This window comes from Ursus americanus, chromosome 17 (genome assembly GCF_024610735.1).
Source record: "Ursus americanus isolate L20-20 chromosome 17, mUrsAme1.1.p, whole genome shotgun sequence".
Classification (NCBI taxonomy): Eukaryota; Metazoa; Chordata; class Mammalia; order Carnivora; family Ursidae; genus Ursus; species Ursus americanus.
In genome coordinates, this window is record NC_142143.1 from 51,105,306 (window position 1) to 51,133,273 (window position 27,968).

Below are 27,968 nucleotides of genomic sequence, written 5' to 3' on the forward strand. Positions count from 1 at the left end.
CACATTGTATTACATCCCTAAAAATGGCAACTCTCCATTAGAAAGGAACATGAATGTCATGACTTGAGTATCAACTTAAGGGTTCTTTCCCAAAATAGTCAGAGGGCCTACAAGAGTGTTTGAAATCTTCTGCTTATTCTATAGGGTAAACATTGAAAGTTGCTACTACAATCATAAGTAAAATTGTTGTGTTAACCCTTTAGCATCATTCTTTTTTTTTTTTTAAAGATTTTATTTCTTTATTCATTCGACAGAGATAGAGACAGCCAGCGAGAGAGGGAACACAAGCAGGGGGAGTGGGAGAGGAAGAAGCAGGCTCATAGCAGAAGAGCCTGATGTGGGGCTCGATCCCATAACGCCGGGATCACGCCCTGAGCCGAAGGCAGACGCTTAACCGCTGTGCCACCCAGGCGCCCCCTTTAGCATCATTCTTCATATTAACTAGTCACTCTGTAAGTACTTGAAAAATTAAGATAGGCAAGTTCAGAGTCTGGATGATGATAGTAAAAGGCCAAAAAATGTCTAGAGCGCATGGAGAGGCTAGGGGACTGGTAGGAGAGCCTGTAGGGGTAGAAAGCCCTCGTGATCGAGAAGTCAGCATAAGGGAGCTGGATACCATGAATAAAAATAACTTCCTTGAGAGGAAAAAAGAATGATAGAGGAAACTAACATTTACCAAAAAAATTATTACATTTTTTAATTAAATTACATTTTTAATTAAATTACATTTTTAATTAAATATTACTAACATTTACAAAAAAAATACTACATAGGCCCTGTGTTAGGTACTTAGACTATACTAACATGAGATTCCGGAGGAAGAAGAATTTTTGTGCTTAATTTACAGCCATTCTAGTTACATTACATTTTTGTTGTCTTACTATGTGATTTAAAGTAAAAAAAAAAAAAAAAGAAGAAGAAGAAGAAAGAAAGAAAGAAAACAAGAAAGAAAACCAATGAGAAAATTACATTTTCCTAGAGGAAAAGTACCATTTCTCTAGGTCTAAAAACGTGGGAGTTAGAGAAACAACTTATCTGTCCACACACAATAAATACGGTGGGGTGGGCACAGGATAAGCACTAAACACTCACAAACAAGGAGAAAAGGAAAGGCATGTAGCAAACGCAACATGGGTGCGTTCTGCCAGTCCCATAAGCAGGGTTCTCTTCTGCCTACAGTGATTCTCCTCAGCTCCTGGCATCATGCTCTGGGATCTCAGTTCTACTGAGTTATCCTTCCTATTCCAAAAAAGATAGCCCATATTTTAAGTTGAGTAGTTTCATGAGCCTGCTTTCTGCCTGTAAAAGTTCCAGGATCTAAAAGCTTCTTTTCATTTTGAAGCCATTTCTCTTCCTAGTCCAAGCTGGTAGTATTTCTACAAGTATAATTTTCTTAAAAGCTTTGCAAGTTTCCTATGAATCTTACTGATTTTATTGCAGTTTACTTCATTAGACAAAAGCCACATCAACAAATCTTGTCTACCTTGGGCTCCCTGTAAAGCTCCTGAGCAACGTTTTCTTTCATTAGAATTCCCGTTGTTTAATGAAAAGGATCCTTAAGCTTTTCTTTTGGCAGGGATTCAAAGGCACCACCCTGCATCTTTCTGGACTCGATTTTACAGTCAAATCTTTGGCCTCATCTATACCCTGAGAAGTTTTTGTGTCAGGCCATGAATTTGACTTTTTCCCTGAGACCTTTTTTGACTTCGTGCATATTCTGTTGGGAGACACTGGTTTTATTTTCTAACCCATTAAGTCCTGCCTCCTTTATTTCCTCTAAGTTTTGCAAGAAAACAGTAATTTCTTCTATAGCACATGATAGTGTGTATTTTAAGACAGACAGCTAAGAGAAATCAGGTGACACTTTCGACCTCTAGACTGCAACTCTTCAGGACAATCCATCAGTTCATTGGGTAGATTTCTATTTCTACATTGTCACAGGCAACAGGTTATTAACAGTGGCTTTTCCTTCAGCTTTAATAGTTTTCCCCTCACTTTCCTTTAAGCTCTCCTGACCACCTCAAGAGCCATCAGACTTCCACTACTAATCTCTTCAAGGCCCTTCCCACTTACGCCTGTAGCTCAGCTCCAGCGCCATGGCCATGTGTTTTAGATTGTGTTAGGGTAATGCTCCATTTCCAGATCCCAAAATCATTTCTAGTCACCCACTGACTGCAATGAAACAAATCACCGCAAAACTTTCACTTAAAACAACAACAAATGTTTTATTATCTCTTCTGGTTCTGGGGCCTGGCGAGGCTTAGCTGGATGGTTCTTGCTTGGGGTGTCTCCAGGAGCTTGGAGCCAGATGCAAGCCAGTGCTGGAATCATCTGAAGGTCGCATGTGTGGCGCCTGGTCGGGGAAGACTTCAATAGCTGAGGCCACGAACCTGGAGCACCTCAGACATCCCTCCCTATCTCCCTGTGCTCTCCCATGGTCTCTTCAGCATGGAAGCTTCAAGATAGCTGTTCTTACTCGGCAGCTTAGAGCCTCAAAACGTATGTGCCATGTGAGAGAGAGGGGGAGAAAGGAAGGCAGAATTTGTATCTTTTAGGATCCTGTCTCAGAAACCAGTGTCATTTCTGTCACATCCTATTTGCTGAAGCAGTTACAAAAGCCACCTAGGTTCAAGGGAACAGAACATAGACTTTTTTTCCTTTTTACCTAATATAGTGTATGATATGTTTATTTTTTTGTTGTTGTTTTAATTCCAGTACAGTTACCATACAGTGTTATATTAGTTTCAGGTGCACGACACAGTGATCCAGCAGTCCGCTCATTACTCAGTGCTCTTCATGGTAAGTATACTCAATCCCTATCACCCATTTTCCCCATCCCCCACCAACCTCCCCTCTGGGAGCCATCTGTTCATTCTCCGTAGTTGAACATAGGCCTTTTTATGCCAAGTGTCAGATAATTTGCAGATTTGTTTTGTTTCTTAAAGATTCAGAGAGAAGGAGAGGGAGAGGGAGAATCTCCAGCAGACTCCCCACTGAGCACAGAGTCCCACACAGGGCTTGATCTCACAGCCTTAGTTCATGACCCAAGCCGAAATCAAGAGTTAGACATTTAACCAACTGAGCCAGCCAGGCGCCCCTGAAGATATGTTTTTAAACTACCACAGTTGGAAAAAGGAGAAAGGACAGAAAGGAAGGCAGGCTTATACGGCCCCAAATAGTTAGCAGTCACAGTCACAAATTTGAGTGATAATGGTCAAAAGCAGGTCAGGGGTCACATACATTCAAATGCATTAAATTATTCCAACTTTATATTCTCCACAAAAGACCTGTATCTTTCTTCACTTCGAAAGAGAGAGAGAGAACACTGACTGTTCTATCAGGAAATTTAAGTTATAAAGCAGGGATCAGCGAACTATGGCCTGGAGGCCACATCTGGCCTGTGGCCTTTCTGTATGTCCCACGAGCTAAGAAAGATTTTACTTTTTTTTTTTTTTTTTTTTTAAGATTTTAAAGTAATCTGTACACCCAATGTGGGGCTCAAACTCACAATCCCGAGATCAAGAGTCACATGCTCCACCAACTGAGCCAGCCAGGTGCCCCTGATTTTACATTTTTTAAGAGGGAAAACGAGAAGGAGAAGCAGCAGCATATGCAAATAGATAAGATATGTGACCAGCAAAACCTAAAGTATTTACTGTTTGGCCCTTCACAGAAACATTTGTTGTTTACTGTTCTAAAGCACTTTCAAATGTGTCTTCGGATGATTACCATAGACAGAACAACAAACATACCTACAGTATGCTTTTAATATGTAGATTTTCCACATTTCCCCATAAAACAGAATAGATACTGTAACACAGGACCTTATTCTATCAGTTATCCCTTTTCTACTATGTACTCAATGTAGAATCTCTGTATTTCCTCTCATTTTTCCTCCATCCATCTACCAACATTCTCATAAGAAACAATCCTTCCCCTACCACTCCCCTCAAGTTTTGTATATGCAATTTTCTTTTCCCCTTGGGTAACTTCCCTCTTCAAAAGCCACACGTGTTTCTTATTCCTAAATAACAGTCGAAAAGGCAACCTATCGAATGGGAGAAAATATTTGCAAATCATACATATACGATAAGGGATTAATATTCAGAATATATAAAGAACTCATATAACTTAATAGCAAAAAAAAAAAAATCCAACTTAAAAATGGGCAAAGAGGGGCACCTGGGTGGCTCAGTCAGTTAAGCGACTGACTCTTGATCTCTGCCCAGGTCATGACCTCAGGGTCCTTAGATCAAGCTCTGCACTTAGCGGGGAGTCTGCTTAAGATTTTTTCTCTCTCTCTCTCCCTCTGCCCTTCTCCCCTGCTCTCTCTCTCAAATAAATTTTAAAAAATATTTTTTAAAAATGGGCAAAGGATCCAAAGAGACAAGTTTCCAAATAAGACATACAGATGACAGACAGGTACATGAAAAGGTGGTCAACATCACTAATCATCAGGGAAATGCAAGTCAAAATCACAGTGAGATATCACCTCCCAGCAGTCAGAATGGCCAGTACCAAAAAGATAAGAAATAACAAGCATTGGTAAGAATGTGGAGAAAAGAGAACCCTCACGCAGCATTGGTAAGGATGTAAATTGGTGCAGCCACTGTGAAAACAGTATGGAGGTTCCTCAAAAAATTAAATATGGAACTACCATATGATCCAGCAATTCCACGTCTGGGTATTTAACCGAAGAAAACAAACACTAATTCAAAAAGACATATGCACCCCCATGTTCACTGCAGCGTTGTTTACAGCAGCGAAGACATGGAAAGAATTTTAATGTCCATGGAGAGATGAATGGAGGAAGATGTGCTGTGTGTGTGTGTGTGTACACACATATATACAGTGAAATATTATTCAGCCATAAAAAAATAATGAAATCTTGCCATTTGTTACAACATGGACGGACCCTGAGGGCATTATAAGTATAATAAGTCAAAGAAAGATAAATACATGATTTCATTTAAATGTGGAATCTATAAATTAATTTTTTAAGATGAATTCATAGATACAGAGAACAGACTGGTGTTTGCCAGAGGCAGAGGGTGGGTAATGGGTAAAATGGGTGAAGGGCGTCAAAAGGTACAGACTTCCGGTTATAACGTAAGTCTTAGGAATGTAATGATGAATATAGTTAACAATACTGTATCGCATATTTGAAAGTTGCTAGATAGTAAATCACCCCCCCCCCAAAATGTAACTGTGTAGGGCAACAAATGCTAAGTAGCACATTGTGGTGATGATTCTGCAATATTCTGTATAGATCACTGTGTTATACCCCTGAAACTAATATAATTTTATATGTCAGTTACAGCTCAAAAAAAAAAAAAAAAGAAAAGAAAGGGGGAGAGTAATCAAAACTCCTTACTCTTGCAGGTCACTCATGATGTAGCCCACTCCCTATTTCCAGCCTCTTCCTTTACGCCACCATCCACGCCCCTGGACCAATTCCCATGTAGCATCTATGTTAGACTAGATGGTCCTTGAATCCATGCCCTTTTGTGTAACTTTTCTCATGCTGTTTTTTTTTTTTTTTTTGAAGATTTTATTTATTTGACAGAGAGCCAGTGAGAGAGGGAACACAAGTAGGGGAGTGGGAGAGGACGAAGCAGGCTCCCAGCAGAGGAGCCCGACATGGGGCTCGATCCCAGGAACCTGGGATCACGCCCTGAGCCGAAGGCAGACGCTTAACGACTGAGCCACCCAGGAGCCCCTTCTCATGCTGTTCTTACATCCAGAAATGCCCATTCCTTCATTCTTATCATCTTGAGAACATGCTTACTCCTGTCTCTGGTACTGAGCCCTGATCATGCTCCTGATGGAAACTGCTCAGGGTTCTGTGGTGCCCTGGCCCTGTTACTCTATGTGGATCCATACAGCACTTGTTTTCTTCTGCTTTGTTATTGACACACATGTCTATTTTCTCAAATAGAGAAAAGTTCCTTGAGGCTAGGAGGTATTTCTTATTCATCTGGATCTCTAATAAGTATACAAGAGACAATTGTTTTTAAAAAATGAGCGAGTGAATGATTCCAGATCCTTTTTCATTCTTTCTGAAAAACCCAACCTTTCTACAACATTCATCTAGGGGTACAGCTCTGGTGTTCAAGTGGATCTCTTCTTGTTCTCTCTCTTACGGCTTTTCTATGCCCAGAGCTCTTAAATTCTGGGAGATATCAGCCAACGTTCTTTCTGGCAACTTTATGGTCCCAGTTTCATTAAATCATTTTCCTAGCACTTCAAAACTTTTGGGATAACGTGCGATTTCCTGGGAGTGGTGGATCTTTTTGCTTCTTGAATCTCTCTATTCATGGTATGACTCGATTACTTGAGAACGCTTAACTGTGGAAATGGTAGCTTTGATTCCCTAAAATAAAACCGTAGCAAGAAACTCAACGGACAAGGAAGGGATCATAACACAGAATCAGGCAGAGTTTAAGGACCAGTCAGTTCAAGCATAATGAACTCCATAGGGCTGACAGATAGTCACCAGAGGATACTAAAGGTATTAGTAGTTGTAACATCTATACAACTAATAATTATTAACATTACTGTAAGACACCTGAAGTCCCAGGTTTAAAATGGAAAATGCCCATGTATGTGGTAGATAAAGTCATGGCTAATTTCAAAATCTAAAACTAATGAGTTCAGATAATGGTTTACTAAGTATACACAGAGAAAAAGGTACTAAGTTAACAAGTCAGTAGGATGCATACTTGGAAGTAAAAACTAATATTGACAGTATTTCTAAAGCGAAAGAATTCTCTTATATCTGTAATAATGCTTTAATGAATTATTTTCCTTCAATATTATTATACTATTTATATACATGTGTGTGTATCCCTAGCATGTGGGAGGTGTTCAATAACATGGTTTCTGTGGTAGTAAAACACAGAATCATTGTTTCTTTTTGACCCAAAGCAAATTGTCAGTTATACTTTTTAACCTTTGCAGTGTGCTAATATACCCAAAGAACAGCACTATTTAGAGTATTAGCTTAATAATACTGGTATAGGTAGGACAGTCAACTGCAGTTGATCCCTGAGCACAGGTTTGAACTGCACGGGTCCACTAATAGGTGGATTTGTTTTGATAAGTACAGTATAGTGATGTAAATATATTTTCCCTTATGATTTCAACATTTTCTTTTCCCTAGCTTATTTTATTGTAAGAATCCAGTATATAATACATGTAACATATAAATACATGTTCATTGTTTATGTTATCAGGCTTCCAGGCAATAGTAGGCTATCAAGAGTTATGTTTTGGGGAGTCAGAAGTTATACATGGATTTCAACTGCATGGGGGATTGGCACCCAGCCCCCATGGTGTTCAAGGGTCAACTATAATTACTAAGAGTTAACATGTATTAGTGGGAATGCTGTATGCTATACTGATAAAACATACAGATAGTAAAAATTAAGAAAAAATTAAGGAATAATCTAATAAAGCTAATAAATTGCTAGAACAATTATTACAGCTGATCATTTTAAGTGAAAAAAAAAAAACTAACCTTATTGAAAGTTCAAGCCAAAAAAAATATTTTCAGTAAATTGTTTTAGCTTAGAATACCTGTTTTAGATTTTCTTTTTTAAAAAGGATACTTTTTTTTTTTTAGATTTTATTTATTATTTATTTGACAGAGAGAGGAGACAGGCAGCGAGAGAGGGAACACAGGGGGAGTGGGAGAGGAAGAAGTAGGCTCCTAGCAGAGGCGCCTGATGTGGGGCTCGATCCCAGAACACTGGGATCACACCCTGAGCTGAAGGCAGACACTTAATGACTGCGCCACCCAGGCACCCCTAAAAAGGACACTATTAACAAAGCGTATTTCTACAAAAACACTATGGAACCAGCAAAATACCAATATTTAAAATGGAAAGTTTTTAAGATTAATAGGGTAACATTAGAGCAATTATTTTGTACATACAAAATACTTAATAGTGCAGATTCTGAACACATCCCTTATTCTATTCTCATAGTTTCAATTATTATAGATATGTTTAAACAATAATATTCTTGTTGTGGGTGTGTGTCCACTTTCATTGTGTAAGTCAACAAATTTGATCTGGATTATAAGGAAAACGGACTGGTCCTGTGATAGAGTTCACGGTGACATTTTAAAGCACTCTGGGAGGACATCCCAGGACACTTAATTCATCTTATTAATTTTTGTGTGGTTTAGTGGATTCTCATTCTTCCCTTCGGTTCTCTCTGAACTACAGAATTCTTTCTCTTATTTTGTTTTCTTGTTGTTTCTTAGTTTTTATTATGGAACATTCCAAACATACAGAAAAGCAGAATAGTATAAAGAACTTCCATGTTGCAGTAAACTTCTGTGTATCAGCCTTAGCAATATTTTTCTGGATCTGTCTTCTCAGGCAAGAGAAACCAAAGCAAAAATAAACAATCAGGACTTAACCAAACTAAAAAGCTTTTGCACAGTAAAGGAAACCATCAACAAAACAAAAAGGCAACCTACTAAATGGGAGATGGTATTTGCAAATGGTATATCTCATAAGGGGTTAATATCCAAAACTCAACACTACAAAAAACAAATGATCCAATTAAAAACGGGCACAGGACCTGAATAGACATTTCCTCCAAAGAGGACATAAAGATGGCCAACAGATACATGAAAAGATATGCAACATCACCCATCATCAGGGAAATGCAAGTCAAACCACGATGAGGTATCACCTCCCATCTGTTAGAATGGCTAGTATCAAATAGACAAGAGATAAGTGCTGGCGAGGATGTGGAGAAAAAGGAGCCCTCGTGCACTGTTGGTGGGAATGCTGACTGGTGCAGCTACTGTGGAAAAGAGCGTGGAGGCTCCTCAAAAAATTAAAAACAAACACCAAATGATCCAGTAATTCCACTTCTGGTAATTTACCCAAGGAAAATAAAAACACTAATTCAAAAAGATATTTGCACTGCAGCATTATTCACAAAAGCCAAGATACAGAAGCAGCCAAAGTGTAAGAGGTGAATGGATAAGGAAGATACAGTGTATATATACACAGGGGAGTGCTACTCGGCCGTAAATCTCACCATTCATGACAACATGGATGGACCCAGAGGGAATTATGCTAAGCAAACTAAGTCACACAGAGAAAGACAAATATATTTCGCTTATATGTGGGATCTAAAAAACCAAACAAAAAGAAACAGATTTGTAAATACAGAGAACTAGTGATTGCCAGAAGGGAGGGGACTGGGAGAATGCGCAAAATAGGTGAAGGGGATTAAGAGGTACAAACTTCCAGTTATAAAATAAGCAGGTCATGGGGATGAAGAGTACAGCATAGCGGATGTAGTGAATAACACCACAGTAACTTTGTGTGGATGACAGATGGTGACTACACACTTAGAGTGGCGAGCATGCCATAATGTGTATAATTGCCGAATCACTATGTTGTACACCTGAAACTAATATTGCATGTCAACTATACTTCAGTTTAAAATGAAATAAATAAATATACCTCCCTATCTTGGGAGGTTCAACAAATGCCAACACAAGGGCAATCTTCCTTCACATATCCTCCCATCCATGTCCATGCCCCCTGCAGACCATGGGTTATTTTGAAGCATAAAGAAAGTTCTATACATCATATTATTTCACTGGTAAATTCTATATATGCATATCCTAAAAGATAAGTATTTTTTAAAAATACAACTATAATAATGTTATCAAATATTAACAGTTCTTTAACTTCAAACATCTAGTATTTAAATTACTCCAGTAGTCTTATAAATATTTTTATAGTTGGCTTTGATCAAATCAGAATTCAAACGAGTTCTGCTCATTGCAAATGACTGCTGTCTCATTAAGTCCATTTTAACAAAAGCGAAAACATGAACTCAAAAAGATATATGCACCCCCATGTTCACTGTAGCATTATTTATAAGAGCCGAGATATGGAAAAACCTAAGCGTTGGTCAATGGATGAACAGTGAAAGAAAACCTGATATATACATGTAACAGACGATTATTCCATGATAAAAAAGGAAATCCTGCCATCTGCAACATGACCAACCTTAAGGGCATTATGCTAAGCGAAATAAATCAGACAGAGAAAGACATAATACAGTATGATCTCACTCATGTGTGGATTCTTAAAACACACACACACACACACACACAGAAATAAAACTGAGCTCATAGATCCAGAGAACAGATTGGTGGTTGACAGAGGGGGGTCATGGACAAAATGGGTGAAGGGATCAAAAGGTACAAACTTTCACTTATAAAATAAGTCCTGGGGATGGAACGTACAGCATAGCGACCACAGTTAATTACACTGTATTGTATACTTGAAGTTGCTGAAAGACTGAATCTTAAAAGTTCTTGTCACAGGATAAAATAATTTGGTTGTAACTCTGTTTGGTGAGGAATGTTGCCCTGGTGTTTGTTTCATCGTATACACAGATGCGGAATCATGCTACGTGACTGAAGCTAACGTGATAGGTCAGTTTAAAAAAGAAAAATAGGTCTTTTTTAAAAAAAAAAAAAAGCCAATAAAATGGGATTGAATATACCTGAGCTTGTAAAATGAAGGACAGAGAAAATGAGAAGTACTAATGGGTGAGGAAAATGGAGTCATAATTAAGAAAAAATGGGTAGGAGGCTGGAAATCTCAGGTGTTCCACTAGGTAATAACTTCAGCCCAGAACATCTTCTGTCTTCTCCAAAGAGGTGTCAGTTACGGGTAAGAAGGAATCAGATTTGACGCGTCATCTCTTTCCATGGAATGTTTGAAGACATGCCCCTTAATTCACAAAGATTTCTAAACTATAAAGAGAAACATCTGTGTGGGTACAGAGGGACCGGAGGAGATGCATCGGAGAGTAACAGAAAGTACACAGGTGTGTTATCCTCCACATCTTGCCTGTTGAAGCTTCCTTGGTTTTGACGTGACATGATGTTACTCATGTATTTCCTACGTTGTATGTAATTAGAGAGCCACAGTGAATTGCTACAAAAGTTGTAATTCAACAGAAAAGTCCACTTTAATCTATCGGTTCCCCTCCCTTTCTTCTTGAAAAAAATTTTTTTTTCAAAGATCAGGTCATTTGTCACGTAGAATTTACCAGTGTGTATTTTGCTAATTGCACCCCGTGGTGATTTAACATGTTCCTCTATCTTAAATTTCCTATAAACCAGCAGTCAATCTAGAAGCGTAAGGACAGTCAAGTTCAATTATCTGAATTTCGTGGACGGTGTTCTGTATGTCTGCAACACCTCAGGGGCACAGAATGTCGAGCTGTCGGTTTCTGCAATGTTAAAACTGGTCAGTGGGTTCAGGTGCCGTCAGCCTGATGCAGGAATTAAACAGCTCCCCATAAGCATTTCACTTAATAGTTTTAACGGCCATGGAAGAACCCTAGCTTGATTCATTAGCTGCTGTAAATTGTTAACGTCCTATTTCTATCATACCATCTGTATCTTTAAGCTGGGATTACAGTTATAATGCAAAAATGTCCCTCACTAGTAGTTAGTTACCCTGAGGTGCAGTCTGTATAAGGCAGGATACACACTTGATTCTCTCTCTCCTGTTCTCAGTCCCTGGAAGGCTCATGATCAGCTGTCCATTACTTGCACCATCACAACAACCCAACACTTCTGCTCTGGAGACATGCATTCTGTGAGGACAGCTCCACACCCTACTCTTGCTTCTCTGATCTCTTACAACGTTTAGAATGTACATCCTAATATGTGATACCTGACTGCCCTGTGCAGAACTCTAAAAGACTGCATAGCCACACATTACATTTTGTGCTGCTCTGGTGGGACTGAACTTTTTTTTTTTAACACAACCAAAACACCACTTGTGGTTCTGGAGCAAGGGCTCTAGAGTCGGTGCCTGAGTGGAATTCAAGTTTGAAAACAACCCATGTGGCCCATGGATAGGGTTCACTGGGGGTTTGTTATTATTAATAGAGAAACGTATTTCTATTGGAATGCTCATTCCATCAAGGCCAAAGATTTTAGTCTTCTGTGCAGCCCCAGTGCCTGGTACATAGTAGGTACTCAACATATTCGTTAAATAAAGAAAATGAACGAATGGGTTTATCTAGGACATACTTACTCTGCATGACTTTGGTTCACTAAAAAAGAAATTAAAGGAGATAGGATTCTTATTCTGACAATTCACCTAAGTCTCATTAAATAGTATATCAATGTTTTTTTTTTAAAAAAAAAAAGGAAAATATCTTTCCATCAGCTTGTTTTTGAGAGTTTAGTCAGCTCATTGTGGTAACATTCAGGTAACACTTGTGTTACTACTACAATTAGCCCATTCCTTGTATGTATATAATGCTTTTCTGTTTAATAAGGGCTTTTAAATATACTATGTGCAACCAGTTGAAACAGCAACCTCTGAATCTTAATACTTTTTTGTTAGCTATGTTCAAAATGGTATGAAACGCACATAATTGTAGCCTGTTATTCAACCAGAGAGCAGTGAGATTTTTCATTTATAAAACAGAGCATTATAACTACATGAATGACCTAAATTACCAATGTCTATGGACACTTTTTAGTCCCTAATTTACTTAACTGTTCTGTGACATTTGACACTATTTGGCCTTCTGAGAAACCTGGATCTTCATGATAAAACACTCCCAATTATATTACAATAGAAGTAACAAAATTTGAAACCTAACTAAAAGCAAATGGTATATTTTCAGAAAGTATTGTCTGAAGTTCAAAAGGAGAAAGAAATACGCTTCTGTCCTTTAAAACCAACAGAAGACTTATATCTTAGTTTTGTTCATATTTGAAATAATTAAAGGCCAACTTTGTACCATTAGGTGTCAACAGTGTAGCTTAAAGGATCCTGTTCAAATTTAGTAGTCAGAAGTCTGTGTAGACACAATTCCATTACATCCAAACCAAACAGCACTTTTAAAAAAGGTTAACTATAAAATGAAAATTTAGTTAACCAAAAATATAGAACTCTCAAGAAAGCAGACTACATTCAAATAAATCTAGCAGTATTTCTCTTAAACTAATTCAGATGACACCCCCAGCTTATTAGTAACAGGCAAAGCAGGAGTCAAGTGCCAGCCACCCGGAGTATCATTCGGTACCAAGTACAATAGTATCACTCACCTCCAAGATCCCAATTCCACTTTTCTACCAGCGGCAATAAACTTAATCAAGAGACCTCTCTAAGCTACATGATGTAAGTGCTCCATAGGCCTCTCACCTCAGCTCTTTCACCCACTTTTCCGCCAGGTCTCAAAAGTAAACTAGGTCACTGATGCTTTGCCCACCTGTTCACTTTGGTTAAGCACTTCAAGTAGTATCTTTTCTAACTCACGTTCTGTTGGGTCAGTGACTTAACCATACAATATTTCTGCTTTTCCCATGGTGCCCGACCATAATGATCTAACAAAAACACTGAATGAATTGCATTAGACAATCATTCAGGTGATTTTAATATTTTTGCCTTCATTATCTAGGTATGTGGTTCCAAGGGCTTTACAGATTTTACAAAATGGTCCTAATCCTCCTCTTGGGTATTACCAAACTGGCCTAACTTATTTTTGACAGTGATTGTCCTGTTTTCCTTTTGTTGCAGAAATTTATAGAGGAGTATTCAGTGAGGTAACTCCCTTGTCAGGTTTCTTTACTATGGAGAGAGTGGGGTGTAATAAATACAGAGAGAAAATGTAACTTAAGAAATCTCAAAGCCTTCCTGGCACCTCATTCCTATACACTGAAGAGCTAATCTCTGTTGTCAAGTTCCTCTGGCAATAATTCTTTCGGGGTTACTACACAAGACACAGTATGTCTTGAGTGCACCCTTGCTGATCAGTCTTGTCTACCTCCCAAAAGGTAATTTTATTTTTAAATAGCTTATTAACAAAATTTTTATATATAAGACTAAATCAGGAACTCTAACTTTGGGGCATTATAGCAAAACTGTTTCCAAAGAATCTTCTCCAGATGTCCCATGTACAGTAACATCTATATTTCCAATAATTGAGGATGACATTACAATGTCATTACTATAGTGCATCTTTCCTTTGGTAAAAGTTGAGAAAGGCACCCAAAATACTACCTTCTTCTTTCCCATCAGTGGCTTTTGCCAATACAAATTACCTAAATGCTTGAAAACACATCTTTAACAAAAATGTTAATTGTGCCAAATAAATGTCAAAAATACCAAAATTGTAAGTTGTACTTTTGATAAGGCAAATTAATCTTGTAGGAAACAGTCGAGTGAAAATGCTCGATAGGAATTTTCTCTGGTGTGTACAGGAATATAAAAGTGAAAGACCAGAGATTACAGCATTAATGTAACTATGGTTAAGTTGGCTGGGAGCAGTATCTTCTCTTGTAATTTAGCAAACAAGAATAACATATGGAAGGAAGTACCCTTATATCCAACAACTCAAAAATGTTCCTATTATGTGGGCAATATATAGTTTTGGATGAAATTTACTTTTAAAACAGGATAAACTATGACTAACTGTATAGTAGTTTCCTATACGCTGATCCATTTTAAAGTTCAACAAATTACTAGCAGAATTTGTAATACTTTGGTGTACAGGTTAACAACTGTTGATCCTCTATAAAATGTAAAAAAGGTGTAGTAGCAAAGATGATGACCGCTGCTGGGTGAGGATTAGCTTGGCTATTTGAATGAAGTGTCTTAGAAAATGAAAAGTATCAGTACAATTAGAATTTTATTATTAGTTTCTCCATAAATCAAGATTTGACATAGCACCCTGGCACTTAATAACATCCTGAATTTACATTGTTCTTTGATATCAAGAAAATCAGGCTCAATGAAGCACATTCAAGTATTTTCTGCGTTTTAAGACTGAACATAAGGTTCTTTACTGTCCTTCCCAGTGAGGCAGCTCCATCCAGATGAGATCAGATTAAGGTTATCTCTCAAAGCTTAAACCAAACCAAGGAACACTTATTAGATCACTGTTAAATTACACAAGTATCAAACTCGTATTGAAGGGAACAAAAAGGATGCAGTTGGTCTAAATTTTTTTTCTTCTTATATGACCCTTTTTTCTTAAAGAATTGCCTCCCCCCCATTAAGCTGATTATGTCATATTCAAAGCTGATTCTAAAAAAAACCAAAACCAGTATTTTTAAGGAAAGTACTAAAATTTCCCACTGATTTAGCTCAGTGAAATTAAAATTTTAACAATTACCTTCTTTTCCACCCAACTTCAGGGTATTTAAAATATCAAGTAATTTCACCACTAATCCAAATTACATTTTCTTCATATATACTGTGTTTCGTATTTGGAGTGGTTCTACTTCACACGAATGGACATTATTAAACTTTACACCCGAAGTATCTAGAAACCATCCTCTCAATTCCTACCAAGATCCTTTCCTCCCATAGTAAAATGCAATGACATAAAGTATGAGATTCGAAAAAAAAAAAAAACCAGAGAAAACCCAACTAAACAGAACCCCACCACACCAGCAAAATTGTAGCCCCCATTGTTAAACTAAAAGGAAAAAAAGCCACAGCACACTGTAGAAAAAATTTATTTGTCTCGCACGTTAAAAAAAAATCTCAATAGTAAACCATAAATTCAATCTTCTCAAAGAGTTGCAAACAAAGTTTAAAGAGAAACTTTAAATTGCTTTAGGTTTACATTTTCAAAACTCTTAAATTTACTGAAGGAATATATCAAAAAACCAGATTCAAAATGTTAAGGCATAAACTTTATAATTAACGGGTCTACTATTCTGCCCCAATGCCCGTTCTGCCCAACAGGGCAGTTCACTCCACTCTGACCTACAGCTAAAGAATGAAGTAAAACAAGTAAACACTAAATCTCGCACCAAATGCTGTAAGAAGCATTAAAAAAGAGAGAGAGAGAGAGAGCGGAAAAGTTATGTTAACATCTTACACAATTTCACTCCTTCCTTCTAAAGAGCGAATCCAAGGCTGAGCTTTTTCCCAGCTCTAAAAAACGCGCCCGTCCGCCCCTCTCCCCGCAATTCCTTCCTCCCTCCAGCACCACGCAGAACTAACGGTTTCCGCGGCGGCCGCGCGCCGGGGCTCCGCGGGCGATCCCCGCGCCCCGGAAAACAAAGGGGATTCCCAGCCATTGTCCTCCGCCGCGGCGCTGAGCATCACCAGCACTAGCAAGGCAGTAGCTTGCGCAGTTATCTCCACAGCGGGCAATGTCACAACCCGACCAACAGCACAAACTACTACCTCAGCCAGGGCCATGGTGTCGGGGAGGCAGCGGACCAAGCCGAGGGCGAGCGAAGCGGCCGCGGCTCTCCTCCGTCCTTCCTCCGCCGCGACGTCGGGCTGGCGCCCCGGCCTTTCCCCGCCGCGCCCGAAGACCCCGCCCAGCGCCGCGCCGCTCGGCCGCGGCGGGCGTGCCCCGAGAGCGCCGGCGACCAGAGGCAGAGGCGGCGCCGACGCCCGGGCCGCGCGTCCTGTCCGTGGCCGACCGCTCTGCTAAAAGAAGAGGTGCGGAGGGCTCTTGGCGGAGGCAGCCGCTTCCTCCACTGTTCCGAGGGGAGCGCGTCCCCTGGGCCACTCTAGCGCAGGAAATGGGCGGCAAAAGCGCAGCCAGACGCCAGCGCAATCAAGATGGTCCCTGAGGCAGCGAGTCGCGCTCCCGCTCCCTGCCCGACGCCCGCCAGGAGCTCCGGGCTGTCCCCGCCGCGCTCCCGCCACGTCTCCGGGTTGCGCCGCCCGCCGCCCTCCCCGCCCCGAATCCGCGGTGGGGGCTGGGCGGAGGCCGGGCCAGGCGCCTGGGCCCCCGCCGCCGCCACGCTCCCTGCACCCGGCGCCGGGCCGGCTCTCCGCTCGGGCGAACGCCTCGGGCGCTTCCCGCAGAGGAGGACACCCGCTCCCGCACCGTGATAAGAAACCTAATCACAGCCCGGAAGTCCCGAGGCCACCCGTTCCCCAGCACCCTTAGGGGAAATCCCGTACACCTCTACAGGAGGCGAGAATAAAACAAAAGCCCCATAAAACTGAAACCGAGCCGGGCGGCGGGCCGGGTGGCAGCGGCGGTAGGTCGGTGCGCGCGAGGACACACGGCCCGTCTCGCGCTCTGCTGCTCCTGTGCGTCCGGACGAACCATAGAGATCACTTAAGGAGGCTCGCGCGCTACTCCCCACCACGTGACCGCCCCGCCAGGCCGCCCCCCGCGCCGCCATCTTACATCCGGGACAGAGGCGGCGTCCCGTTTCCCCGCCTTGGCAAGTTTCGACGTGTCACTAGAAATCAGCCCCCAAAAGGGGGACCCCAATTCCACGTCACCAAAGTGCTGAGGCCATGAGCCGTGCCCCCCCAAGTGAGCTTAACGGGGTAAAGTGGAGCCCCTAACTTCTCCCGGTCTTTGCCCGCAAAGAAAATGGCGGCACTTACCGCCGTCTAAGTGGACACGTTGTACTCTGGCCAGAGTTCAAAGTTTCCGGCACCTCCTTTCCTATCCCGCAAGGACACGGCCATTTGCGCTCCACCCTGCGGGTACGCACTGTGCTGCATTTCGCAGAAAACCGGCGGGAAAGCTGCTGCACAGCTCGCTTTAATGCGCAGGCTCCTGGGACTTCTGGGTGGGTTGTCTTTTTTTTTTTTTTAAAGGCCAAGTTTGGGAGAAGGCCTCCTGCCTTGATCCTTATTTGCTGTTGGTCCAGGGAAGTTACTTTTTGCCTCACATACAGAGATTTCTGTAAGAAGTTAACAAATCATCTTAAAGATGAAGTAAGCAGAGTTTGCCCTATGTAATACAGAACGTCCGGTTAAATTCGAATTTCAGGCAAACAAATTTAAGTAATTGTTAGTGTTTGTACTTTAAAAAAATTATTTGGAATTCAAATTCACCTGGGCGTCATTTATTTTTATCTGTTAAATCTGGTAACCCTGTTAGTCATCACGCTTCTGCAAATACAGACTACACGTAACAAAAGTAAGGAATGGAGGAATTGAAGACTGTGTTCAGACGTGGGACTGACTTCTGCGCAGTTTGGTCCTTTAATGGTGGCAACAGGTCTAAGGTCCAGACTCTAAAATACGATAACAGTGCATAAAGGACGTTCGTGTATAATTTCTTTTTTAAAGAGTAAGATCCCCCCCCCCTCAAAACCACAGTATAATTTTGAATAAAAGTTTCTTACAACCAAGAGTCTCCTTGCAAAGTAAAGATTACGTAACACTGTCTTTTCGTTTCTGTTCTGTATAGTATTAGTGATGGGACACAATTTCCCTAACAAGTTTTCAAATTACAAGCCCTACCTGACATAATTCGAAATAAGTTACATTTGTGTAATATGCAAATTCAAAAAATAGAATACACCTGACTGTCCACTAACAGAGCTCAATGTTAACGCTTATTGTAAGCATTTTAAAGCAACTACTAAAGGTAGCTTCCCTGGGATGTCACTGTGAAATATTTCCAATTAATAAAATTTATTTCTGAATTTTATGTGTGCATTTCTGTATATGTGTTTGGTTTTGTGTGTATATAGAACACACCTGCAATTAAATGCGTTACTTGACAAAAGCAGAAATTTGACTATGCATCACGATGCTTACCAGAAGGTCTGCAGAAACTTTACTAATAGTTTCATTATGATTCGTACCACCCTGTCCCGATAAACAATGATTGGACTGCTATGGCATCACCCTCCACTTTTCATTCAGTGCACACTGGACCCCATTATCCTACATTCACAGCGAGTGTCATCTGTCATAATAGTACATATTTTCAAATTCAAATTTTCAGTTGTTTGGTCTATAGTATACAGATACATTAGAGCAATGAAGTTTCCAACTAAATTTAGTCGCTATACTACTTCAGCTGCACCCAATTCTTTTCCACAATTAAACTGTTTTTGACAGTGCTGATACCAATGTACTCATCCAGATATGGCATACTCTTATCAACAATCTTTGCTCCAGCCATAATATACAGAATCTTAGGCTTTCCCAGTGTGACTGCACTCGACTTACCAATCCTTCATCATGATCACACAGCAGGAAAATTGCAGCAGTTTTTACCTCCGCTTTCCCTGCTCTATATTCCTTCGACTCTATCCTGCTTATAACTGCAAGTTTATCTTCCTTAGTTTCATAATTTACTCCCAAAAATAATCACTCCAGGCTCCTGCCATCTGAAATCTAGTCTGCTTGGCTCTCAAAAGAATTTCATCAATGGGCCTCAGTCCCCTATAGTCAACCTTGTTCCACACAACACACTGAAAATGTACCTCATATTTCACAGTACGCCTTGCTTACATTGTTCTTACCTGAAATACCATCCAAGATCCTTTGGACCCATGCAAAAATCTACCCACCCATCAAGGCCCATTGAAAATCCTATCTCTACCATCAAGCCGGTTCATTTTTTTAAAACTGATTTTTGTTTTGAATACTAGCAGCAAGAATACCCTAAGCCACGGATGGCTAGGCCAAGGTTCCCTACTTTGTGATCCCATAGATCTCTGTAGTTGTCTTTCACAGTACTTTGCACACTTGTTAAAGATCTGTATTTCCTTCAAAACTAAATTCCATGAGAACAGAGACTAATAGAATGCCTAACAAATAATGGAAACTAAAATATCAAGGACACGAGTACTTTATATAGTCTTGTATTATTTTATGTATATGGTTTCCTCAAGTAGCTATAAGTACCTAAGAGCTCCTAGTGACCTGTGCATATAGAAAGGACAGTTATGAGCATACAGTAGTTCATAATAAATACACAGTGGTTGTCCAATAAGAGGTAAAAAAGCGGTCTTGTGAGAAGGTTTTCTGCTCGGGTCTTGGATGACGTGTATCAAAAGTGTATTTTATTTGCGTAACATCAACCTAGGTGCTAGGGACAGTGCTTTACAACACTCCTTTTTAAATCCTAATAAACATCTCTTATGAGTTAAACACTACTATTAAATCCAATTTACAGATGAGAAAACCAAAACAGATTAATTAACTTCCCCGAGGTCACACAGAGCTGGGATTTGAACTTAGAAAATCTGACCCCAGACTCAGGGCTCGTCGTCACTACGCTACTGCTTAAAATATAACCTCTTAAAACAAACTACAAATCAGTCAGATATTTTAAACTGTCCTGGACCAATAATAAAAACCCAACACAGCTCTGGAGGTCACAGCCATTAGACAAATCTTGTTTTACAGTATTTGAAGTTCTTTGTTATGTCCGAATGCCTATTCATAGAAATAACCGTCCGAAGAGTATTTTAGACTTATTTTAGTAAGCCTTGAATTTTAACGGAGAAAATTTTTTTAAGATGTGAAACTAGCATGCTGTAGTAGGAAAAAAACTGCTTTTGAAGCAACACATGCTAATGCACAGACTAACTGTGTGACTCTAGGCAAGTCACTTCAGCCTTTATGCAATATTAGCCTCACTAAATTAAAAATAAATAGGAATGCTTATAAAACAAAATACCTGATTAAAAGGGCATAATCCACATGAGGATTGTTTTTTACTTGACCTAGAATTTTTATACGAAGTTCTAAATCTACTTTCTTTCCAAACAGCTGAGAGATACTTCATAATGTTCTTCTGATTGTATATTCTTTTAATTTTTATTTTACATATTAATAGTTTCAACAAAGCTCTCAAAACACGTCCCTACTCTTCCATTTTGTAAAAGTTCTTCCAACTTGACTATATATATAAACCATCCTAAACATATTTGAATCATTACTTATGAAGTCTTTAACCAGAGCCAATTATGTGGGTTGTCTCTAACGTGTTGAACCTTATGGGGATGAGAAAGCAAACAAAATATATTAAAGAAAAAAATGAATAATTTATCAGATCTGAAAGCAAATTGTCAAAGTGGTTATGATTTTAAGTTACACTGAGAAAACCAGTAGTGCTGGAACATAATTAAAAACCTAGAATCGTGCTGAGTGATAACTGTAAAGCAAATTAAAAATCTATGTAATCACAGCTATAACTATGCAGTTTTTGTGAAAAATCTATCCTAGGCCACAAAGAAAACTTGGGTTTGAGGCCAAGAGACTTTCATGATTATAATATATAACTGATACATCTCAACAACATAAAAATTGTAAGGAGAAAGTGTAACAACAGCAGTATTACTTTCAAGAACTGTGTTGGGAGCTAAAAAAGAATCTCACAAAATTAGATAAATATATCCAGTCTGACATAAACACCATATGGTAACTGCCTAAGAGACAGGAGTTATATGTTGTGTGTTAAAATTATGACACAGAGGTAGTAAAAGCTGGAAAGCAAATGCAATTTGCACAGTTGGGTCTGAAGCCTAATATTCTATTTTATTTTTCTAGATAAAAAGAATAAGATTGCAATGTTACAGCTTTGGAATTTTTTCCCATCTAGTAAAACTTCATAGAAAGAAGGAGTTGTTATTATATTGCAATAGTTTCTCAAATAATGGCACAGTTTAGCAGCTCTTCTCTGGTTGCATTCCTTATTGAATGTTAGTTTAAAATAAAACTTAATATAGCAACATTTGCAGCAACCGAAAATGGTCTCAGAATTCAAAGGTAAAAAAATTATTTTTTTCTTACCTGAGGGCCTAGATTCAATCCTATGGTGTAATTAGGAACATTTCAACTGACCTCTGTGTCACTGTAAGCACGAAGCACAGGGATACCAAATACACTCTAGAAAGACTTAGAGATGTGTACCGTAACACTGTAACTCTTCTCCAAAAAATACTGTTTTGCAACAGAAAATTAGAAACAGCTGAAATATATGGGCAATATACTGCCTCAAATCCTTCTGAAAGTAGGTGGTATAAATATTATAAATAAGTAATATTTAGATAACATAAAGCTAATAGTTCAAAGCACTTGCCTCTCAAAACAAAGGAACCCCCCCTCCAAAAAAGACAAAATAATTTTTAAAACCTCACTTAAACAGATTTTAAAGACTCTCTTTCAGAAAAGTGGTATAAATCTCTATCTATATAACAGAAAAGACATGACTGTTCCAAGTTTAGCTGCTGAATTCATCGTATTTATAGCAATCCCATTTGTAAGCATCCTGGCTGCTGAATCCTGTGGTTTCAGAAAGATAGCAGAAGCTACAGTCATTACTTGAACTTGTTCAGCTACTCTGAAATGGCACGGGGACTTCACCTTGGCAAAAAAGCAACAGTGGCCAAAGCAGAAGGTACTTCCAGAATCTCATTTAATAAAAAAGGCAGCTGGCATTGGTCCTACCACTAATAGCTGCGCTTCTTTTTGAACAAAGTATAGGTAAAATTAAAGGAAGAGCTGGAACAGAAGAGGCAAAAAATAAAAGGAACGGAAAGGAGAAAAAACTAGGGGAAAGTATAAAAAAAGAAGATGGTAAGGCAAACAGAATTTTTTTAAAAGGAGTGAAGGCAAAGGAAAGAAAGGATGTGTGAGAAAAATATATGGTCAAAGTTCTCAAGATAGAGTAATAAATTTATCAAAAACTTGAATAGTTAACCTAACAATGTCATTAGGAAATCATATCTAAATTCAAACTATGTGTTATTTTTCTCCAAAGAATTAGTAACTCATTAAATATCATATCTGTTTTAGAGATTAAATAATAGAGGCTTTGAAAAGTTCACATTTTTAAAGTTATGATTAACTGGGGTTTTTTGTTATTGTTTTTTATTTTTAAGTAAATTCCATGCCCAACATGGGGCTCAAACTCAGGACCCCAAGATCAAGAGTCGCATGCTCAACTGAGCCAGCCAAGTACACATGCCTAAAGTTAAAGAGGGAGAGCCTCCACTCCTCATTGCCTCACAACAAGTCTATTCCTAAGTGTTTTTATTAGCAAAAGGACTCGCCGTGAGCTCCTTTAAAGAGAGCCAACACTAGGGCACCTGGGTAGCTCAGTCGGTTAGGCAGCTGACTCTTGATTTTGGCTCAGGTTGTGATCTCAAGGTTGTGGGTTAAGCCCCATGTCGGGCTCCCACTCAGTGCAGAGTCTACTTGAGATTCTCTCTCTCTCCCTCAGTCCCCGCTCACGCATGCTCTCTCTCCCTCTAAATGGATATATAAAAACCTATAAAGAGAGCGAACACTGCCAGGGTATTCAAAATTAAGTGCTTGATTTATAAGAAATCAGTATTTACCTAACTTCTTTGAAGTAGTTTTTAAATAAATCAAGATACGAAGACATTATACCTTTCTTTCCCAATCTTCAAAAACTTTTCAAATTGAAAGCACTACTCTACTTGCCAGATACAAAAATTTTAATTCAAGTGATTCTTAGTACTAAACAGTACTAAAAACTATTTTCCCATAATACAAAAGTCAGTAACACCCCATGTGGTATGAACACCTGTTATCATCAATAGTAATTTAAAAAACAACCAAAAAAATAAAATCCACTCTAACATATACCCGAGCAACACTAAGTACAATAAAATGTGGTAGTTTATACAAGATCAGCACATCTGCCATAATGTCAAACCTAATCTATAGAAATCTAAAGGACATATTAGGCTGCTGGCAATGCTTTCATGAGACTAGTTTTGTTCATACTGTGGCAGTGTTCGATTTAAAAAAAACAAAACAGTAATTCACAATATTCTTGGCCTGGACATTAATTCTGTGGCTTCTAAATCTCCACTATTAAATTATATAGCAATCACAGGTAGGTGGGTTCCTGAAAGTATTCTGCCGGACCACACAGACTCCACCTATAGCAGTCTCTTGAGAATTTGGCTGCTCATCTGAATCAGACTACATTTGGGAAGACTATTTATATTGGATTATATAATAACGGAACTGTTCTTCAGTAACACGAGTGTAACAGTGACAATCTCATTAATATTTCCGAGTGGTTTCTACACTATGCTGCTTCACCCTTTTTTTTTTTAAGCAATCTCTACACTCAATGCATGGCTTGAACTCACAATCCTGAGTCAGAGTCATATGCTCTACTGACTGAGCCAGCCAGGTACCCCACACTCTCAGTTTCTTAACTGACCCTTTGGCTTTATGGTTACCTGGGGCTACTGGTACCAAATTGTGACAAGGAGCAAAATACTCTACGATTACAGTGAGAAAAGACAACCTAGTTGTTGTTACTGGCTTGTTACAGAATTAATTTAAATGAGTGTTATTCTTCAGAATAAAATACATATATAAATTGTTCATCTCTTCCTTCTGGGGCTAAATATTAACAAGGAATATAGCAAGAGTTCAATTAATACCTACATGGGGGAAAACAGGCAATAAACAACATAGCTGGGGCACCTGGGTAGCGCAGTCCTATAAGCATCTCTTGACTGCCACTCGGGTCACGACCTCAGGGTTGTGAGATCGAGCGTGCCCAGTGCAGAGCCTGCTTAAGATTCTCTCTCTCCCTCTGCCCCTTCTCACCCCTCCTCACATGCCCTCTCTCTAAAAAAATAAGTAAAAACGCTTAAAAAAAAAAGAAACAACATAGCTGTTAATATCATAAAATTAAAAATGAAAGCAAGTGAAAAGTGGTTTCCTCCAAGCCAGGCTTTTATGAATTTTCTTTTTCTTTTGGCTTCTACAGGCTCCTAATAAATAAATGTTACTCACAAAAGAATACAGTAAAACTAACAAAACTTGAACACTAGTTATCAAGAAATACTAAATGAGACACTACAAAATTACCTATTTGTTTTTCCTTTTTGGCAGTGGTAGCATTATAGGAAAATAAAAAGTAAGCTGTTCAAGTTGGAAATTAGTTTGTTTCCTTTATAATGGAAAAAAGCTCAGAAAAGGATTATAATCCAATGCTGGAATATACCTGTTGTCTGGCAATCTATTTAAGATAGGCACTGTCAGTGACAAAAAATGATCATGTGAGGCTTAAAACTCACTGTATTTAGTATATGCATTCCAGAGAACATTTTTACTAATGGTTCAACGACGAGTCATAGTCTCAGTTGCGCTGTAAAGTGATTTTAGCATTAGAAACTTCCTTTTTTATAATCTCTTAGCATCTAGTAATCTTATACAGCTCAGTTCCCCTAGTCACTAGAGAATCCACTTCATATTAACAAAATAAGGGCACTGTGTTAACCTCTCCAGGGATCAGGATATTTTAGAAAATGCAGCCTAAGAGGAATGTTTGACTCAAGGGAATTACTGGTAGTGACTCCTGGGGGTGGGGGGTGGCAAGAGATATTCTGGGAGGAAAAATCTGTCAAATTATATCACCACGAGGGCAGCCCACTTTGCTTGTCACTAAGACTGGCACTGATTACCATATTATACGGTATTAACACGTTTATGCTTTGATCTGTAGGGAATGGTCCTGATACTGAAAGCTAATATGATATTAGCTAAAGTTACTCAATTTATACAAATGTATGCTATATACCTTTGACTCATGTTTAAGTTTCAATGGAGAATAATTTTTATAATTGCAACTGATCCATTATTTCAAGAATAAACATTTTCACTTCATGTAAATTCACGGCAGTATTTTTAACATGTTACTTAACTGTCACACTACCCTTGTTATTATTCTATTTCACTAGTCTGTCAGTGATATACAAATTTTTCTAATCCCCAACTTAACATATCCAAATATAGGAAATAAACTAAATACACAGCTTGAATTTTTTTTTTTTTTTTGGAACTTTCAGGAAAATGCTGAAGACAGAATCTAGGAAATGCCGTATTTTACCTTAATTTTAGGTGAAATTATGAAATAGAAATTCATTAGTTCGCATAAATAAAAATAATATCCCCTCCCAAAAAGACCTTAAATGTTTACAGATAATAGTGCAAATTAAATAATTACACAATTACAATAGCCTCAAAATTGTATCTCACCTATTACTCAGTTCTAGTATCTTCTCCTAGTTTTGTAATTATTTGAGAGGCTGAAATGTATAAATTCTATTAAAATCAAAGGACTTCCAGCACACTAACATAATACTGAAACCATTATGATTTCTTAATCATGGTTTTAAACATCTTTGCATCTTCACATGTTTATGAAAATTCCAGAAAAATATGATAATACCATAATCCATTAAATAAAAAATACAGTGAGTTAGGCTAGTTTTTTAAGAAACAATTAAGTTAATGTACTCAAGAGCATTTTTCTTCTTCACTAAGAGAGGAAAGTGAAACAAAATTAGCAATTTACTCCATGACAGAAAGTTTACTGTACTTCTAAATGCTTCACTATCTCCAAAAATACACTTCTCATTGTTTTAGAATACACACACATTTTATATTTATGGGTTAGCATAGTTATTTTTCTTCTTGAGAAGACATTACAAAATGAAACACTGAGATGAATGAAAACTTCACAGGCAAAATTTAGGAAATCTGGAATCATCTTGCCTGGGTCATAATTCAAAGACAGTGATAAATGCTTCATCAGTGGGGGAAAAAATCAGTAGAAATATAATACGAAAAGTCTTTTAAATTCAGACACCAAATATAAAAACAGACAGACTTATGTGAAAGCTGGGAAAGATATTTAAAGAAATGAGGTATGATGGAGTCAGAGCGCTACAATATATCCCAATGTATTAAGCTAATAACCTATACTTCAAAGTTGCAAAATCAGCAAATCATCAACTATTTGCTGCTATGTTCACATGACCCTTCTGGTCAGATGTTCAATAGTCACTAGTAAAAACATTTAAAATAAGCACTGAGATAACTGCATGATCATATGGTGAGCCACTTAAGAAGGCAAATTATAAGTAAAATGTAAGCAAACAATTTTGTATTAATAATAAATACAGCTTCAAGCATTTAACATTATCAATATTTTAAAAATTTAAATAATAAATGCAACTATTTTATACAGAACTGTACCATTTATTATACACACAAGTTTATCAGTTCCCTTTGTTTACAAAGGCTGGTTATAGATAATATGGAATGTTACAGTACCATCTTGCATAAAATTTTAGTACACTTTTGTACTTGAAAAAGGGTGCAAAAACACCAGCCTAATAAATCTGACTGAATGAAATATCTTTTCTTTCTTCTTAAAAAGTACATCATTAACACATACACCACAAACTGTACATAAGCTCACTTTTAAATCACCGATTGAAGATAAAGTAGCAGGTATGTTGTAGTATTAACTCTCTCTCCATCAGTTTAACTTACTAGAGGCTTCCACTGCTACTCATTCAGGAGCCTCTGTTGACATGTAAGCTTGTAAGATGAATTACTGAACTCAGGTAAGTACAATTTAGAGAAGGCCAACAACAGCTGCCAAGAATTATTTGTAGTAAGAAGTGTCCTCAGAGAAGACTCACTGAGGATCAAATATTCTGTGGATATCTTTCTTCTTTAAAATTACTGTAGCTGGTCAAGATTCTCCATTTTGAACTTTGGATGCTGGTGGCTGCATGAAATCCTTAAAAGGAACTAATGCCTCTTTCAGCGCAGAGCAGACTTCTGCGGAGGAGCAGGTGATGCACTCTACTAAAGTTGGGTATAAAGCAATCACTTGGGCCCATGTACTTCCATCAACTGTAATTAAAAAGTATAAAATCTCAAAAACGTGTGGGTTTAAATAGCACAGATTATCCAACTAACATAAACAATCCTTTAAATACAAGGCAAAGAAAAAAAAATCCCCAAATACAGAGATTCCACAAGCTTGTACCCTTTTCTTTTTTTAATCTTCAGAAGATTTCCTACAATACTTAATAAGGTATGAGGGAAAACATATGGTCAGTGTGCAGACCTATCAATACCAAGAAATTTGATAAAGTCCATTTCAAATGATACTTCAATTTGTGAAGGCCCTGGAAGCTGACAAAGGAAACCTGAATTCAAACTTTTGTCATTTTCAGTGTTAAGTGCCAGACAATGTATTATATATTTCAAAAACAATTAGAAAACAAATCAATTTCTTATGCAGTTGTATGCTAAAAACATAAATATTTAAATGATTTTCCCAGTAACATCCTTGATACTCATTTTAGTCTCAAGTGACCACACAGATCCATTCTTCTCTTGTACTGCTTCCTAATCTTT

General features: G+C 38.4%; 1 protein-coding gene across 3 annotated transcripts in view; it reads right to left on the reverse strand.

Moving 5' to 3' along the window:
• Nucleotides 1–896: 896 nt before the first annotated feature.
• Nucleotides 897–27,968, reverse strand: part of MON2 (MON2 regulator of endosome-to-Golgi trafficking) — a 123,531-nt gene continuing 96,459 nt past the window's right edge. For 2 of the 3 annotated variants that reach the window (XM_045789686.2, XM_045789687.2), the window contains one exon: nt 26,772–27,458. In XM_045789686.2, coding sequence (XP_045645642.2) covers nt 27,295–27,458 — 164 coding nt within the window. In that variant the 3' untranslated portion in view covers nt 26,772–27,294. Of the gene's footprint in view, nt 27,459–27,968 lie in introns of all 3 variants that reach the window. The other variant, XM_045789685.2, reaches the window with a different exon arrangement.